Source organism: Carlito syrichta, unplaced genomic scaffold, assembly GCF_000164805.1.
Source record: "Carlito syrichta isolate Samal-C Ts95f unplaced genomic scaffold, Tarsius_syrichta-2.0.1 Scaffold311102, whole genome shotgun sequence".
In the NCBI taxonomy this organism is placed as follows: Eukaryota; Metazoa; Chordata; class Mammalia; order Primates; family Tarsiidae; genus Carlito; species Carlito syrichta.
The window spans coordinates 3,202-19,951 of NW_007255198.1; the positions used below are offsets into that span (position 1 = coordinate 3,202).

Sequence of the window (16,750 nt, forward strand, 5' to 3'; positions counted from 1 at the left end):
GATTGACTGAACGGGGTTGCTAAAGGCGCTGTAACAGGTACTGGCTGGCTTTGCGGCTGGAGTCTTAGTTCCAGTTACTCATTTTTGCTGGCTTACTCTCACCCATTGTTCTCCTGGTCCGGGTTGGAGCCATCTTGTTGAGGCCTGCCCCACCCTCCGGTACCTCTGACCTTACACTGGGCTCAAGCAATCTGCCTACCTTGGCCTTCCAAACTGTTAGGTTTACAGGCATGAGCCACTGCATTCAGCCTGTACTACAGATATAAAGAAACATGTGGCTGTTTCCACACTCTGAGAGCTGTAATTCACATTTCAGAAGAAGATGGAAAAGATATCCTTCTGTGCATTGCGGAGATGCTGCACATCACCACGCAAGTCATGGAACTGGATGTACCTATAATTGAAAAAAAAAACTTGAGAGGAAGAGCAGTAAATCTCATGAAGACAACATTGGTAGCAGATCTCAAAACCAAGGTTCTTTATCCCAGGGAGAGAATTGTTTAATGAGCAAATTTTCATCTCTAAACCAAAATGTGAAGCAGACCAAATCCAATGGACATTTTACAAAATCTGAAATGAAAGTTAACTTCTTAAAACCAAACCTAAAAGTAAATCTGTGGAAATCAGACAGTAGTCTTAAAACCATGGAAAATATAGGAATAATGGTTAATAAGATCCAGGCAGTCTGATGGGGATGTGTCTTCAGATAATAACTCATACCACTCTGATGAATTCCTTACAAATTTCAAGACTGATGAAGACAGGTAGCTAGCTACTTCTTTAGGGAATGTAGGGCCAGTAGATAATGTTCTTCCAAATTATGTTGTTTCAGCACCTTGATTAGGCAGTTGATCCCAGTTTATTAACTGTGATGTTAGCAGTCATGCTCCTTTAGAGATTACTAATGCTCATGGAGGTGGGCTTGGGAAAGGTCAGGTGCCTCTTTTGAAGAAAAGTCCTTTTTCTGACAACATACACATATTGACTGGCCTGTGGATATTCTGTTGCCATAGATTTGTGCAATATGCACAAAACAAAATGACCCAGCTATCAGACACCAGGTCTGTGTCTCAGCAGGCTACTGAGGAAGAAAATGAAATGACCAGTCAAGTTGCCAATGAAGAAACCCAGTCAGAATCAAACAAACACCTCAACCATCTCAATTAGATATCTTTGTCTGCAACAGACCTCCAGTTTGTGTCAGTTAAGCAGTGCATTCAGTTGTATCTTGAAAGACGAAGCTCTGATTCCAGCATGCTTAAACTTGAGACAGTGCTTTATGCAACTCCTTCACAGAGCACTAGCAACAGCACTGTCTCTTTCTTTGCAAAGACTCAAAGTTCCATGATTCAGGTTGCTAGTATCATCCAAGCTGGGTTAATCCATGAAATAAACTTCGCAAAGGCAAAAGTTCAGAACTGTGCTGCAGAACCGGAAGTGGTTAATTATTTGTGCCAACAATGCCAGGCACAAATAATTCGCATTTGGTTTTTAGCTACAAAAAAATTCTTTCATGGCTTTTTCTTGTTTTTTTTTTTTTTGAGGTGGAATCTCAATCTGTTGCCCAGACTGGAGTGCAGTGGCACACATGCTCATGGCCACCCCAGTGCTGACCTTCTGGGCTCCGGCAATCCTTCTGTCTTAGCCTTCCAAGTAGCAGGAACTACAGGTGTGTGCTACCACACCTGGATAATTTTTTATTTTTTGTAGAGTTGAGATCTCGCCAAGTTTTCTGGGCTGGTCTCGAACCTGCAGGCTCAGGCAATCCACTTGCCTTGGCCTCCCCAAGTGCTGGGATTAGAGGTTGTGCCATGAAACCCGTCTTTTTTTTTTTAGGTGGAGTCTAACTCTGTTGCTCAGACTACAGCCTCGACCTGCTATACTCAACCAATCCTTCCTCCTCAGCCTTCCAAGTAGCTGGAACTACAAACATGCAACCATGCCTGACTTATTTATTTATTTATTTATTTACTTATTTATTGTAGGGACAAGGTCTCCCCAAGTTGCCCAGGCTGGTCTCGAACCCCTGGGTTTAGGCAACCCTCTCACCTCTGCCTCCTGAAGCACTGAGATTACAGGCATGAGCCACTGTGCCCAGCTATGGTTTTTATTTAAATTTGGAAAAGAAGGAGTTTCACGTATCAGGCTATTTTAACCCTTTGCACTGGAGACATTCTGTGGATCACCTAGCAGCAATTTGACCACACTTTTTAATGAAATAGTGAAAAATGAATCACTTCATATTAAATAGTATTGCATTGGAACCACTTATTTTATTGTAATGATATTATGCTTATAATAGAATTTTGGACATTGAGGAACTTATTTATGACAAAAAATCAAAATATATATTTCTAATATGATAATGTATGAAATAGCTACTGACATGCATTGCAAATTCATTAATACATGTTCTGCAATAGTAATTTGTTTGATGTCTTCCACATGATGTTTTTCTATTCAAGCAGACAATGCAGTCTCATTTTCTTCCACATTAATACTATGTAATTTCTTGTCCAGTCTGTTTTTGAAGATGATGTGGAAAGACACACTCATGATTCCTGAAAACCAATTCTCAACTGATCAGAAGCTTGACAGATTTTAAATAGAACATAGATTTTTCATTGTTTTTGAATGGAAAACTTCAAGGAAGTGTACATTTTTGAAAAATTTGTGTTTCCATAAATTTATCCTGTATAATCACCAGCAATCTCTTTATGTCCCCTGAGAGGGAACTCCTACGTGATTTGCTAGATTTACGGTGTCCTCAGAGGGGACATCCAAGTACAAAGAGTTAACTTATACTGTCTAATTCTAGGAATCACAAATTCTAATTATGTTTCTTGGGAAGCGTTTTAAAAGGAGTCTGAACTTGAGCCGATTTCCAAATTTGAGAGCCAGTACTACAGAAGTGCATCATTCTAGAATGAACAGACATGGGTAGCATACACACTACAGAGCAGTTTGCTCACTTGAATGTAATTCAGGAACAGGTCACTTTGGAGCATAACCTGAAACTTTTTTGGAGTGAGGTAGCTGGTTGAAATATATGAAGTTGACACATAAAGGATGGACATGAGCCTGGCACAGTGGCTAACGCCTGTAATCCCAACACTTTGGAAGGCAGAGATGAAAGGATTGCCTGTGCCCAGAGGTTTAAACCAACCTGAGCAACTTGGCGAGACCTCAACTCTACAGTAAATTTAAAATTTATTTATTTATTTTATTTTATTTTTTCTGAGTTGGAGTCTCACTCTGTCACCCAGACTGGAATGCAGTGGCCGCTCCTGGCCACCATAGCCTCCACCTGTTGGGCTCTGGCAATCCTTCCGCCTCAGCCTTCCAAGTAGCTGGAACTACAGGCGCACGCTACTAAGCCCGGCTAATTTTTGATTTATTGTAGAGATGAGGTCTTGTCAAGTTGCCCAGGCGGGTCTCGAACCTGCAGGCTCAGGCAATCCACTCACCTCAGCCTCCCAAAGGCGCGGGATTACAGGCTGAGCCACCCAGCCCGGCTTACAATAAATTTTAAAAAATTAACCGAGTTTGGTAACACCTGTGGTTCCAGCTACTTGGAAGGCTGAAGCAGAAAGATCACCTGAGCCCAGCAGGTCGCGGCTGTGTTGACCATGAGCATGCCATTGCACTCTAGCCTGGTTGACAGAGTGAAACTCTGTCTCAAAAAACAAAGATAAAACAAAAATTAAAAAAGAATGGACATGGGCACACTTAGAGGATTAGTGTTTTTCATAATTTGTTCTGTTTGTTGATTTATTCTTGTGTATTACCTCTACAAGGTATACTATACATTCAATTTTTAATGACTTTAAAGTGTTACCAGAATGGAGAAACATTTTAATATAAATAACTATTTTAGTTGGGATGACTTAACCATTTCCTATGTCTTCATGGTTAATCGAGGGTTTTTGATGCTAGTCAAGAAAGGTATTCTCATTTTTCCCATATTGCACTTGAAAAAATTTAAAATATTCTGCTGTATATACACCCCCAAATCTAGGAGCTAAGGCTAGTCAGTCATAAAGTAAACCTGATATATCAGATATGAGTATCAGCACCTATTCAATTTCATTTTGCTCTGTTTTCAGGAATGTCAGAATATACATGTATTAGTTACTGGAAATTCTAGAAGGAAGTCTTCAATTGTAATTTTTCCCAGAGGACATTCCTCAGCATCTTGTATGCAAATCACAATGATTGAAAATTTAGTCTGGACCAAGTACAGTGGGATGCTGAGGTGAGAGGATCACCTCGAGCAACATCATTTTATTTCTATTTTAAAAGTTAAAAAATATATACAGATAAAAAAAATGTAGTTTTTGTTACGATAACCTTGACCACATAGAACCAGAGCCTCTTCTGTAACTCACACAGTAAGAAAGTTGCATAGCATGTTTAAACAAGTATTGGTTTTTCTGGTATCTTCAGAGCCTTACTTTTTTTTTGAGTCAGAGTCTCTGTCACCCAGACTGGAGTACAGTGGCACAGTCACAGCTCACCACAGCCTTGGAACTCCTTGGCTTAAGGGACCCATCCTTCTTAACCTCCTGAGTAGCTTGGACTATAGGTGTATTGCATAACACCTGGCTAATTTTTTTTAAAAAATATTTGTAGAGATGGGATCTCGCTATGTTTCCCAACCTGGACTTGAATTTCTAGGCTCAAGTGATTTTCCCTTCTTGACATCTCAAATGTTGGGATTACAGGCATCAGCCACTGCACCCAACTGTGTAAGAACATTACTTTGTTGAAGTAATTCTCAGCTGAACATTGTGTCTGTTGTAACTTTGATAAGCACCCATTTTTATTTGTTACTGCTTGGTTTTTTTGAAATGTCAAATCTTGTGACTATTAAAGTACCACCGTAATTAAAAAAAAACAACAACTGAGAACTGACAGTGCAGAAATTGAGATTAAGAGATTTGGTGCTTTCATACTACTTGATAAGAGTTATTTCATATACACCGAAAATAAGAAACAAAAATCTGTATGTGTTTTTCCATGTTTACATTTTATTTTTTCATTTTATTTATTTATGTTTTGAGTCACGGTCTCATTTTGCCCAAGCTGGAGTGCAGTGGAACGATCACTGCTCAACTCAGCCTCCAATTTATGGGCTCAAGTGATCTCCCAGCGTCAGCCTCCTATGTAGCTGGAACTACAGGTGCATGTCACCATGCTCAGCTAATTTTTTATTTTTTATAGAGGCAGGTCTTGCTATGTCGCCCAGGCTGCATGTTTACATTTTATAATTTCATTTTCCCCTTTTTGCGTGTGTGTATTGTAAAAATATCGGCCTTCCTAGAATGGGCGGGGGACACAAAACCTCAGACAGTAGAGAAACACTGACCTAAACGACCTACATCTGCAACAGCTTAAGACGTAGTGCGCTAGAGCCTCTCTCGATGAGGAACTACAATGCCCAGAGTTCCCCCAATGCGTAAAAGCCTCCCACTGCGCCGGCGTCGCCGCGACTCCTTGGGACATGTAGTGTTTGCGTTTCGCAGTGCATGCGCGCTCATCGGGCATTTCTTCCTGGTTTAGGGACAGGTTCTCTACCAGGGGAAAGGTGATGTCTGTCGAGGAAAGGCTAGCAACCCTGGAATTTTTTGAGCGATACTACCGAGTCTGTTGCGTTCCATGTTGGAGACCATGCACAGCCCTGTCGTCTGAGCCTGCGTAATCCCGAGCTTCTCCAGAAAATTGTCGGGCTTTGAGGGAAAACATTGCTGGCAAGTTGGGACTGGGCACGTTTTGGGGCGTGGGATATAGGGTTCGATTGAGAATCGGAGGCCTCCTTCAGGATACTGGGTTCTGTGAAACGCGGAGGGTTAGGGTAGGGCTGAGACCGCGTTGTCTCGTTTGTGTAATTCTACGGTATGTTCGGCGCAGAGGATACCTGTCACTTGCAAATCGTGTTTTTGTTCACCCTGCACGATGCCTGTTCACAGCTAGCACGTGTCTCCCACTTATAGTCCCAGGGCCTCTCCTCTGGTTAAGTGACTGCCCTAAGGTCACGGAGAGCTGGGTACCCTACGCCTTTGTGCAGTAGCCATTGAGCTGCCTCCACTTAAGTTGTGAATAGGTCGTGTCTTGAGAATGCCTTTGCTTGGTGCAGGTGTGTGACCCAGATCAGTTTGGGTCACGATGCTGTACTGATTGCCACAAACAACAGCATTGTCCCATCGTTTTTTCTTGTGAACAGGACAACATGGCGGTGGGGGTGGGGATCTGAGGCATAGTGATACAATAACCACGTGTTAGTTTGTTGATTAAATAAATCAATAAATCAATAAATCATCTTTGTTAACTGTAACATGTTGCAGAAGTGTTAGATAGTGCGATTTCAGTACCCGCTTTTGTAAGCATTGCTTCTTAATTATAAATGTAAATATTTGTAGAATATATTTGTAAGCAAATGATTCTTTTTCATTATCTTTAGTTTTTATATTGCTCCAACATGTCTTGAAAGATTCCTTGATTTTTTAATATTTCTTGATTGGTGCTCTGTCTTGCTTATTGGTAAAAACCTATATAAGGCCAGTGATAATTAAAGCGTTTGAGTTTTTTTAGGGCACAAAAAGAAAGGAGCAAGAAATTATCCTGAAAGCAAATATGCCAGAGACCATCCCTCTGAAAACAATTTTAAAAATTATGACTCTGAATTAATAGTCACTCTTTTTAGAAACTTTAAAGTTTTTAGGAAAAACTCTTAAAAAGTTAAGGTTTCTAAAAATAAGTGATATACATATTCAAACAATTTTGCATTTGTATTGTAAAAAAGACAGTTCTGAGTTTATGGAATTTTTTTCCTTCTGCTTTTACGGCCAAATTTGAAAATTTTATGGGTCAGATTTAAACATTTAAAAAAATGGAATGCAGAAAGAAGCCTCTTTTTCTGGACACTTAGTTTTGGATCAAATTCTGTTAATCTGGTTCAGATTAAGAACAAAGTCTCTAGTTAATGCAGAAAAAGTGTTAGTTTAATTTAAATTTTGAAATATACTTGATATTAATGATATTAAGCTTAACCATGCTAAACCAGTTCTTTTACAGAAGGTGCATATTGGAGTGGGTTTAGAGCTATCATGATGGAAACAAAATAGTCAAAAGAAAAAGTTATTTTTATACTAGCATATTGCACCTACTAGTTATATATAGTTTTTTTAACCCTAAGAAAATTTGTGATAAATGAACAGATTTCTTATTTTCTAGATTCATTGGTTACAAATATGCTTCGTCTAAGAGCGTTTTGTCCATTCTCCTGGAGAGTGTTTCAGTTTCGGCCCTTCAGTTGTGAACCATTAATTATCCAGATGAATAAGTGTACAGATGAAGAGCAAATATTTGATCTTATTGAAAGAAACAAAGCCATACTTTCAGAAAAGCAAGTGGGATGTGCATTTAATATACTTTGGCAACTTCAAAAGCAGAAGACCAGCTTGCTAAACAATGTTGAATGTGTCAAAGACCATCCCCAATTTCTTACTCTTTATAATTTAACTACAAATAAATTCAAAATAATGAATGATGATACCCTGGTGAATGTGTTATACATCACACAACAGTAAGTAATTTAGTTTTAGATTTTATTGAAATGATTATACAGTTTATATTTTATTTTTTCAAAAATCTCTTTAAATGAAAAATAATGTATTTTTCCCAGTAAATAGTTTTCCTGTTAAACTAATATTTTATAGATGTCTGGAGGATATTCTTTGATACCTATTCATAATAGTACAGTTTTAAAATAGAATGTAATCAACCATGAAAGTAGAAATGATTAACTATAGACATATGAAACTGGGTTATTGTGGAATTTTGTAAAAATGTGATTGGCTAAAGATAATGAGACTATAATAGGTAAACAATTAGATTATAGCCAGGCTCGGTGGCTCAGCCTGTAATCTCGCACCTTTGGGAGGCTGAGGTGAGTGGATTGCCCGAGCCTGCGGGTTCGAGACCTGCCTGGGCAACTTGGTGAGACCTCATCTCTACAATAAATCAAAAATTTAGCCGGGCTTGGTAGCGCGCGCCTGTAGTTCCAGCTACTTGGAAGGCTGAGGCGGAAGGATCTCCCGAGCCCAGCAGATGAGGCTGTGGTGGCTGGGAGCGGCCGCTGCACTCCAGTCTGGGCGACAGAGTGAGACTCCAACTAAAAAAACAACAATTAGATTAAAGATTAATGCCTAATAGCAGTCAGCAATTAGTAAAGTGTATCTGTGATAATGTGTTTATAATCTGGTTCCCATTATTTAAAAGAAATTAAAAATTAATTTAAAAATTGATGTCAGATATGTTTTCTAGGGCTATTGGTATCAATAGATTGTTTCCAAATAATAACTCCAAAAGAAAAGGAAATAAAGTTATTTTGTGGACTCATTTATATTTAATAAGTGTTTCACAAATTATATTACGTGGATTATTGACAGGTATTACATGCAAAAAGGCTTTCTTGGTGTCAAAGGAAAACTCAGAGATAAAAATGAACATTAAGAAAAGAAATTTTCACTGGGTGCCGTGGCTCATGCCTGTAATCCTAGCACTTTGGGAAACCAAGGCATGATGATTGCTTGAGGCCAGGAGTTCAAGATCAGCTTGGGAACATAGTGAGACCTGGTCTTTACAAAAGGTCAAAAACTAGCCAAGTATGGTGGCGCATGCCCATAATCCTAGCAACTTTTGAGGATCACTTGAGCTCAGGAGTTTGAGGCTGCATTGAACCATTCATGTTCAGTCACTGCACTCCAACCTGGGTGACAGAAAAAAAAAAAAAAGAAAAGAAAAGGAATTTTGCGTTGCAAGGAAATTCACCATTCAGGAGAACTGGGTTCCCCAAATAAAGGATTCAGTAGGTGTAAAAGGGAAAAAAAGCACACAAAAATTACAATTAATTTATTAATCTCATTGGTAGAAAAATGACAATTTTCTCACTGATGATCCAACCTTCAAGGGTTGTTTAAGTAGCTGTGGATGTCAGCATTACACAAGTTAGAGATGCAAGTTGTTTTTGTTAGGGAATTAGCATTTATAGGAAAGGGACTTAAGGCTTTACTTATATTGGGGATTGCTGTTAAATTAAAAAAGGATGATTCTTTTTTTTTTTTTTTTTGGTGGCCTTTCTCAGCTTACGTTTTATTCACTGAGATACATGAAGGGAATGCTTAATTTTAATGATTCAGGTGAATGGTTCTGAAGCAAGATGTCCTGGTTGAAAAAAAAAAAAGGTGAATGGTGACTATTAGCTTTTTACATATGTTATATTCTCCTATAAAAATATTTTTATAACTAGAACAAAGCAACACATTATGTAGTTTTAGCATAAAATACATAATTGAACATTTTCATTGAAATGAGCAGATAAAAGAATGAGAGGGCATGGAATAAAGATATTTATTAGGTTGTACTGACAAATCAGAATACTGAAATTGAGAATGGATTGGAAATTAGGACTGCCTATGTAAGAGGGATATAGCTTGAGGTTCACTTTTGAATTATAATTCTTATTGCGTGTGTTTGTAATGACTTTAAAAAGTTTCTGTATGGAAGATTGTTTTCTCTTGTTTTTACTGAGGTTTGCCATTGAGACCCATGACCCACTAGTTGAAGCACTAGTTACAGAAGCATGGCGAAGACTGGAAAGGCAAGTACTCAATAACCTTCTAAGATCAAGGTTATTCTTTTCAGGGTTAGCATGGTGAAATCTTATAGGGTCAGGGAGTTGCTGCCTGTCTGTCAAGCTTCATTGACAAAAATGTATTTAAACTCATTTTAGTTTGAGGGTTTTTGATCATGTAATGGGTATTCTTTCTTTAAGACAGAAAACAAAGTATTTCAACTATTCCCTCTTAAACTAAGAGCAGGGAACAGTGTGTTTTTCCACATATGAGAGGGACCCCAAAAAGCCCCAGAACTTATTTATAAAAAATTGTGTTTTTATTCTTACATGTTTAAATTTCAGTTACCTCCAAAGTACTCTCCATTTGATACTAAACACCAATTGAGATGCTTTTTCCACTGCTCAAAACAGTTTTGGAACTTGTCAATTTTGATGTTTTCAGTGCTTCTGCTTTTTGTTTGTTTGTTTGTGGTTTTTTTGTTTCACCTCTTCTACATTGGCAAAATGTTTCCCTTTGAGCACTTTCTTCATCTGGGGAAACAAGCAAACAAAAAAAGCTGCCTGAGGTGAGATTAGGTAAGTACGCAGGGTAGACCCAGGGGTCATGTTGTTTTTTGGTCAAAACTGCTGAACACTCAGTGCAGTGTGAGCAGGTGTGTTGTCATGGTGGAAGAACCAGTCACTTGTTTGACATTTGTCAATGTCTGACTGACCAGTCACAAGTCAGACATTTCTTTTGCAAATCATGGCACAAACTTCTCGAAACTTCCAGATAAAAACTTTGGTTGGCCATTTGATCTGGAGGAACAAATTCTGAGTGTACAACAAGGGGCCCACCCTCCAAAAGATAATTCCGGATTTTTTTTGTGTATCCCCCTGGTGTATAGTTAATCAAAATATGAAGAAGACAGAGTCACAGCTACTTATGAACTAGCCTTTTTGAATCTTCTGTTCTGAAAGAATCTTTCAGAAATAAAAGATTCTCAACCGATTGGCTGTCAATAAAAGCCTATATGTGCAGGAGCCTTGAATGGAAAAAAAAAAAAAGAAGGCAGCAGTTTAATAGAAAGGAAGATTGTGTGGCACAGCTTAGGAGCATCTGTAGCTACTTGTCTGTCTCTCCCTTCTGATGGCGAGGAGAGGACCAAAGCTTATAGGTAACTTAAAAGCTTTTTAAAGACGTCTCAGGTCCACTGCTGTTGACCATATTAATTCATATCTATTTTCTATACTATACCCAGCTATATTTTCAGCATGTTGCCATAATTGGTAATCATCTAGAAAAAGGGGAGATTTGCTCAGGGTTCTCGTCTTGCGAGCATAGAGAAGTATATTCTGTAAGTATATGTAAGAAGCTTTTTGTGAAAGAGCTGAGATGATAGAGCTCGTTTTGGGAAATCTTTATCTATTTCTGTAAACCTCAGATTTATTAATCTAGGAATTCTGAATGACAAAGGTCCATTATTAGTAGAATAAGGCAAATGTTAGTGAGGAAAGGGAAAATAAGGGCGAGAAAGAGACAGGAAAATTTTAAAAACCACAGAATAACTCTCCTTGTAAATCAAACAGAAACCTAGACCAGAAAGGAAAGGCTTGACTAAGACAAAGGAGAAACAACAGGCTGTTTGTTTGTAGACACAGGAGAGCAAGCATTCTGATGCTTTTTGTTTTTTAGTTTATTGCTTCTTAAGGCTTACATTATGATAAATTTTTACTGTTGTAGACACATATATTGGCAAACTCTGTAGGCCTTTGTTATTTGGGCTGGATTAAATTAAACAAGGAACAGAACAGTTTTGTGGGTTTAGATATCCTGCATTCATCTACTAAATTGTTATTTTAGTTAATCACATTATCTAAACCCATCTGTCTCCTCTTGCACTCTCTACCTATAACTGTCCTTAACTGAGTAAGCAGAGTAATCTTATTCCTTTTACTAACAGTAAGAACTATCTACTTACTGAATCTTTGGGGTTAAATTTGATCATTGTTGATAATACATCACAACAGTGTATTTCTCTTCAACGTTGTGTGGTGTGTATTTTATAGCTTGAACACATCAGATGTAAAATAGGTGTTCTTTTTATTTTACTATTTACTGTATTAAACAAGTTATGAATGTAAAATTGTACTTCCTAGTGAATCAGACATTATCTTTAAATTTTTCTTCATTTCACAATAACTCAGAAAATAATGAGTTTGTTCTTCTGTATGGGTTTGTTTTTCTTGTGGCAGTACAGTATTTTTATTATTTTATAATACTAGGTTATAGAAAAATTTTAAGCCTTAATTTATATTTCATATATACAATTTCATATAGTCATAGAACCACTGAATTTTTAGTTTTTGTGGTCTATGAAGTTTTTTTTTTACTACAGTAGCTATTAATCAGTGATCTTGCTAAAATATCTATGAATTTATGTTTTATAAATATAACTTATAATTATCCAAATGGGATAGATTATTGGATTAGTACTCTATGATGGAACACGGCAAGGATATTAATATGTATTTGAAATCCATATTTTAAAAAAGTTTCTTATTTAGAAGATTTTAAACATTTATAGAAGTAGACTAGTATAATGAACTCTCAAGTACCTATCATCCAGCTTCAACTGTTTATCAATATATAGCCAGTTTGGTTTTATCACCTTCCACTGTCTCCCTACCCTTCAGTATATGTTACATAATTATGTTATTTCATCTGTAAATCCTCTATGTATCTCTGAGAAAAGGGTTGAAAAAAATACATAACCAGCTAGGTAGGGTGGCACATGCCTGTAGTCCCAGCTATTCAGGAGGCTGGGGTAGAAGGATCAGTTGAACCCTGGAGTTTAAGTCCAGCCTGGGCAATATAACGAGACTCTGAATTTTTTTTAAATATTAAAAATAATTTATTAATATTACCTAATACCTGATCTGTGTTCAAGTTTTTTATATTCTTGATTGTCCTATAGGCAGTTTGTTTAAATCAGTATCCAAGCAAGGTTCACACTTATTGTCTCAAGTTTCTTTTGTCTCTTTTTAAGTAAACATTTTATTGAAGTATATTACATTAAATTATACCAATCATAAGTATACAGCGTGATGCATTTTCACATACTGATCACTTCTGTGTAATACACCAAGATTAAGAAACATCTTTAGTTCCCTTCATGTTCTCTTCTAGTCCCAACCCTCAAGAGGATCTTGACCTCTAACACCTTACATTGTTTTTTTTGTTTTGTTTTTTGAGTTGGAGTCTCACTCTGTCGCCCAGGCTGGAGTGCAGTGGCATGCTCACAGCCACCCCAGTGTCGACCTGCTGGGCTCCGACAGTCCTTCCAAGTAGCTGGAACTATAGGTGCACACTATCACACCCGGCTAATTTTTATATTTATTGTAGAGACAGAATCTCTACAATAAATAGCCAAGTTATCCGGACTGGTCCTGAACCCGCAGTTTCAGACAATCCACTCACCTAGGCCTCCCATAGTGCTTGGGATTACAGGCTGAGACACCAAGTCCAGCCTTTTTTTTTTTTGATTCGGACTTACTCTGTCGCTCAGGCTAGAGTGTATCAGTCCGCTCATGGCCCCTGCAGCCCTGACCTGCTGGGCTCAGGTGATCTTTCCGCCTCAACTTTCCAAGTAGGAACTACAGGTGAGTGCCATGACACCTGGCTAATTTTTTAATTTATTGTAGAGGCAAGGTCTCAACAAGTTGCCCAAGCTGGTCTTGAACCCCTGGACTCAGGTAATCCTCTCACCTCAGCCTCCCAAAGTGCTGGGATTATAATCTTGAGCCACTGCAACCGGCCTTCTATTAGTTTGTTTTTGTAGAAATGAGATCCTACAGTATGTACTCTTATATCTAGTTTAGTTGCTATGAACTTTCGTATGCTTATTTTTTAGTGAATTCAAAATCTATTAAAATATAATTCTTACCTTTCTTTTGCTTTGCTATTTACTTGTTGAAGATATGGTTCATTTTTCCAACAAAAAATTCCTGAAGCTTAGAGCACTGTTGTAGTAGCAGCTGTTGTATTTGATAATGTGCAACCATGATTCAAAATTGCCCTGTAACCCCCCCAAAATTAATAAGTAAATGATTCAAATAATTTTTAGTGATTTTCCTCTTTAAAATTGTTCTACAGTATCTGACTTTGTTACTTTTATCACAATAATTAGCATTTTAGAAAACATTCATTTTATGTTAGGAATATTTTATAACTTATAAAATAAAAAGCAATAAAAAATATTACTAACATAAGTAACTAAGTAAAAGCAAATACTAATGATCTCTTTTATGTGTTTTCTTTAATAGGTTTGATGTTAATGTGCTTTCAAGATTTTCCTCTTGCCTAGCGGATCAGCATTTGTATTTTAGCCCTTTAATGGGAAAAATAGCTGATATTGTTCATAGGAACTTGGAAACCATACAGGACCTAAGGTAAATTTATTTAGGGGGTCTAGTATTTTGGTTGAATATCCTGAGCTTTGGATTCAGACACAGATCTGTCACTCATAGTTATGTGACTTGAGGCTCATTTACTTAACTTCTTGGAAGTTCATTATCCTCATCTACAAAACAGAGATAGCAATAGCTACTTTGCAACATTGCTGTGGGGATTAGACATACGGTACATAAAGTGTAATACAGTATTGTTGAGGTCTGCAAAAGGTCTGAGATTTTACCTTATTTCCTAGCTAACAAGTTTGCCTGCCACATTTTCATAGGTACTGGTGGAAGACATGATACTCCTAGGCCAGAGATAGAAGCTTAGGTTTTCTTTTCTTTTTTTTTTTTTAATTAAATTAAATTAAATTAAATTAAATTTTTGAGTCAGAGTCTCACTCTGTTGCCCAGGCTGGAGTGCAATGGCATGCTCATGGCCACCACAGCCTTGACCTGCTGGGCTCAGGCGATCCTTCCACCTCAACCTTCCAAGTAGCTGGAACTACAGGTGCATGCTACCACACCTAGTTTATTTTTTGATTTATTGTAGAGACGAAGTCTCACCGAGTTGCCCAGGCTGGTCTCGAACCCCTGAGCTTAGACAATCCTCTTGCCTCAGCCTCCCCAAGTGCTGGGATTACAGGTTTGAGCCACCACACCTGGTTATTTTTTTATTTTAAAGATGTGGGGGATAATTCAGGAATATGTGTACAAGTGGTATCGTGTAGGCAAAGTTTGGGCCTCCCTTTGGTCCCCACTTTGCCTGGTTTGAGATCAGGTACCCTTATTGATGCTGTGCCCCACCTCCACCCTGGCAGTATCCCACTACTGCCAATCCCTTTCTTATAGTATTATGGTCAATGTTCAAGATTTGCTTATGAGTGACAGAACATGTGATACTCTGTTCTTTGTTTCTGTGATAGATCATTGAGTATGATAGACTCTAAATCCATCCAAGTTGCTGCGAAGACCATGTATTTGTCCTTCTTTATGACTGTGTAATATTCCATTGTGTATATGAACCACATTTTTTTTTTTATCCAGTCCGGTTTCCATGGGCAGCATGGTTGGTTCCATGTTTTTGCTATTGTGAATAGTGCTGCAATAAACATGCATGTGCAGGTATCTTTTTTGTAGAATGAGCTGAGTTCCTCCGGATATATTCCTAGTAGGGGGATTGCTGGGTCACATGGAAGGTCAATTTCTAGTTCTTTTAGAAATCACCACACTTTATCAAAGAGGCTACACTAGTTTGCATTCCCACCAACAGTGTAGAAGCATTCATTTTTCTCTGCATCCTTGCCAGCATCTGTTGTTTGTTTTATTAATGATGACCATTCTTACTGGGGTTAGGTGGTATTTCAATGTGGTTTTGATTTGCATTTCATATGTCTGTTTGCTGCCTGTATATCTTCTTTTGAATAGTGTCTATTGTGTCTTTTGCCCACTTTTTTTTTTTTTTTTTTTGAGTTGGAGTCTCACTCTGTCGCCCAGACTGGAGTGCAGTGGCCGCTCCCGGCCACTGCAGCCTCGACATGCTGGGCTCTGGCGATCCTTCCACCTCAGCCTTCCGAGTATCCGGAATTACAGGTGCATGCTACCACGCCCGGCTAATTTTTGGATTTATTGTAGAGATGAGGTCTCACCTGCCCAGGCGGGTCTCAAACCCGTGGGCTCAGGCAATCCACTCACCTCAGCCTCCCAAAGGCGCAGGATTACAGGCTGAGCCACTGAGCCCAGCTTCTTTTGCCCACTTTTTAATGGGGCTTTTTGTTTTTTTCGTTTTGGCAACATTTGAGTTCCTTGCAGATCCTAGATGTTAGGCCTTTGTCATTCATACTTTTGACAATTTTTTCTTCCTATTCTGTGGGCTGTCTCCCTGCTCTCTTGAGAGTTTCTTTTTGTTTTGCAGAAGCTTTTCAGTTTGATAAGATCCCACCTGTCTATCTTATCTTTTATGGCATGGGCATTTGGGTCTTTGATCAGGAATTGGTTGCCAGTTCCAATTTCCATAAGGGTGTCTCCTACATTTTCTAAGGTTCTTATAGTTTGAGATTTTACGTTTAGGTCTTTGATCCATTTAGAGTTAATTTTTGTGTATGGTGATAGTTAGGGGTCCTGTTTCAACCTTCAACATGTGGTCAGCCAGTTTTCCCAGCACCATTTACTGAATAGGCTCTCCTCTCCCCAGTGGTTGTTGGTGGAGGCTTTGTCAAAGATGAGTTGGTTGATAAATTGAGGTTTTGCTTTTGGAATCTCTATCCTGTTCCATTGATCCATATGCCTATTTTTGTACCGATACTAGACTGTTTTGATTATTGTAGCTTTATGGTAAAGTTTAAAGTCTGGAAGTGTGATACCTCCTTCTTTATTTCTTTTGCTAAGGATTATTTTAACTACTTATGGTCGTTTATGTTTCCATATGAATTTCCATTTGGAAATTTCCAGGTATTGTCATTTCTAGATCTGAGAAGAATAGGTATTGCATTGAATCTGTAGATTGCCTTTGGTAGGATGGATATCTTTACAATGTTGATTCTTCTTATCCATATTTTTCTGTTTGTTTGTGTCTTCTTGGATTTCTTTGAGCAGTGTTTTGTAGTTTTCATTGTAAAGGTCTTTCACTTCTCTGGTTAGGAAGATGATGAGGTATTTCTTTTTTTTTTTTTTTTTTTT

General features: G+C 38.1%; 1 protein-coding gene and 1 pseudogene across 1 annotated transcript in view; both read left to right on the forward strand.

Moving 5' to 3' along the window:
* The window catches only part of LOC103271020, a 4,825-nt pseudogene extending 566 nt beyond the window's left edge, over positions 1 to 4,259 (forward strand).
* Positions 4,260 to 5,498: 1,239 nt separating this feature from the next.
* Positions 5,499 to 16,750, forward strand: part of LOC103271021 (FAST kinase domain-containing protein 1, mitochondrial-like) — a 29,231-nt gene continuing 17,979 nt past the window's right edge. The window contains exons 1-4 of the mRNA XM_008068501.1: positions 5,499 to 5,750; positions 7,075 to 7,585; positions 9,593 to 9,661; positions 13,943 to 14,068. Coding sequence (XP_008066692.1) covers positions 7,251 to 7,585; positions 9,593 to 9,661; positions 13,943 to 14,068 — 530 coding nt within the window. The 5' untranslated portion in view covers positions 5,499 to 5,750; positions 7,075 to 7,250. The remainder of the gene's footprint in view (positions 5,751 to 7,074; positions 7,586 to 9,592; positions 9,662 to 13,942; positions 14,069 to 16,750) is intronic.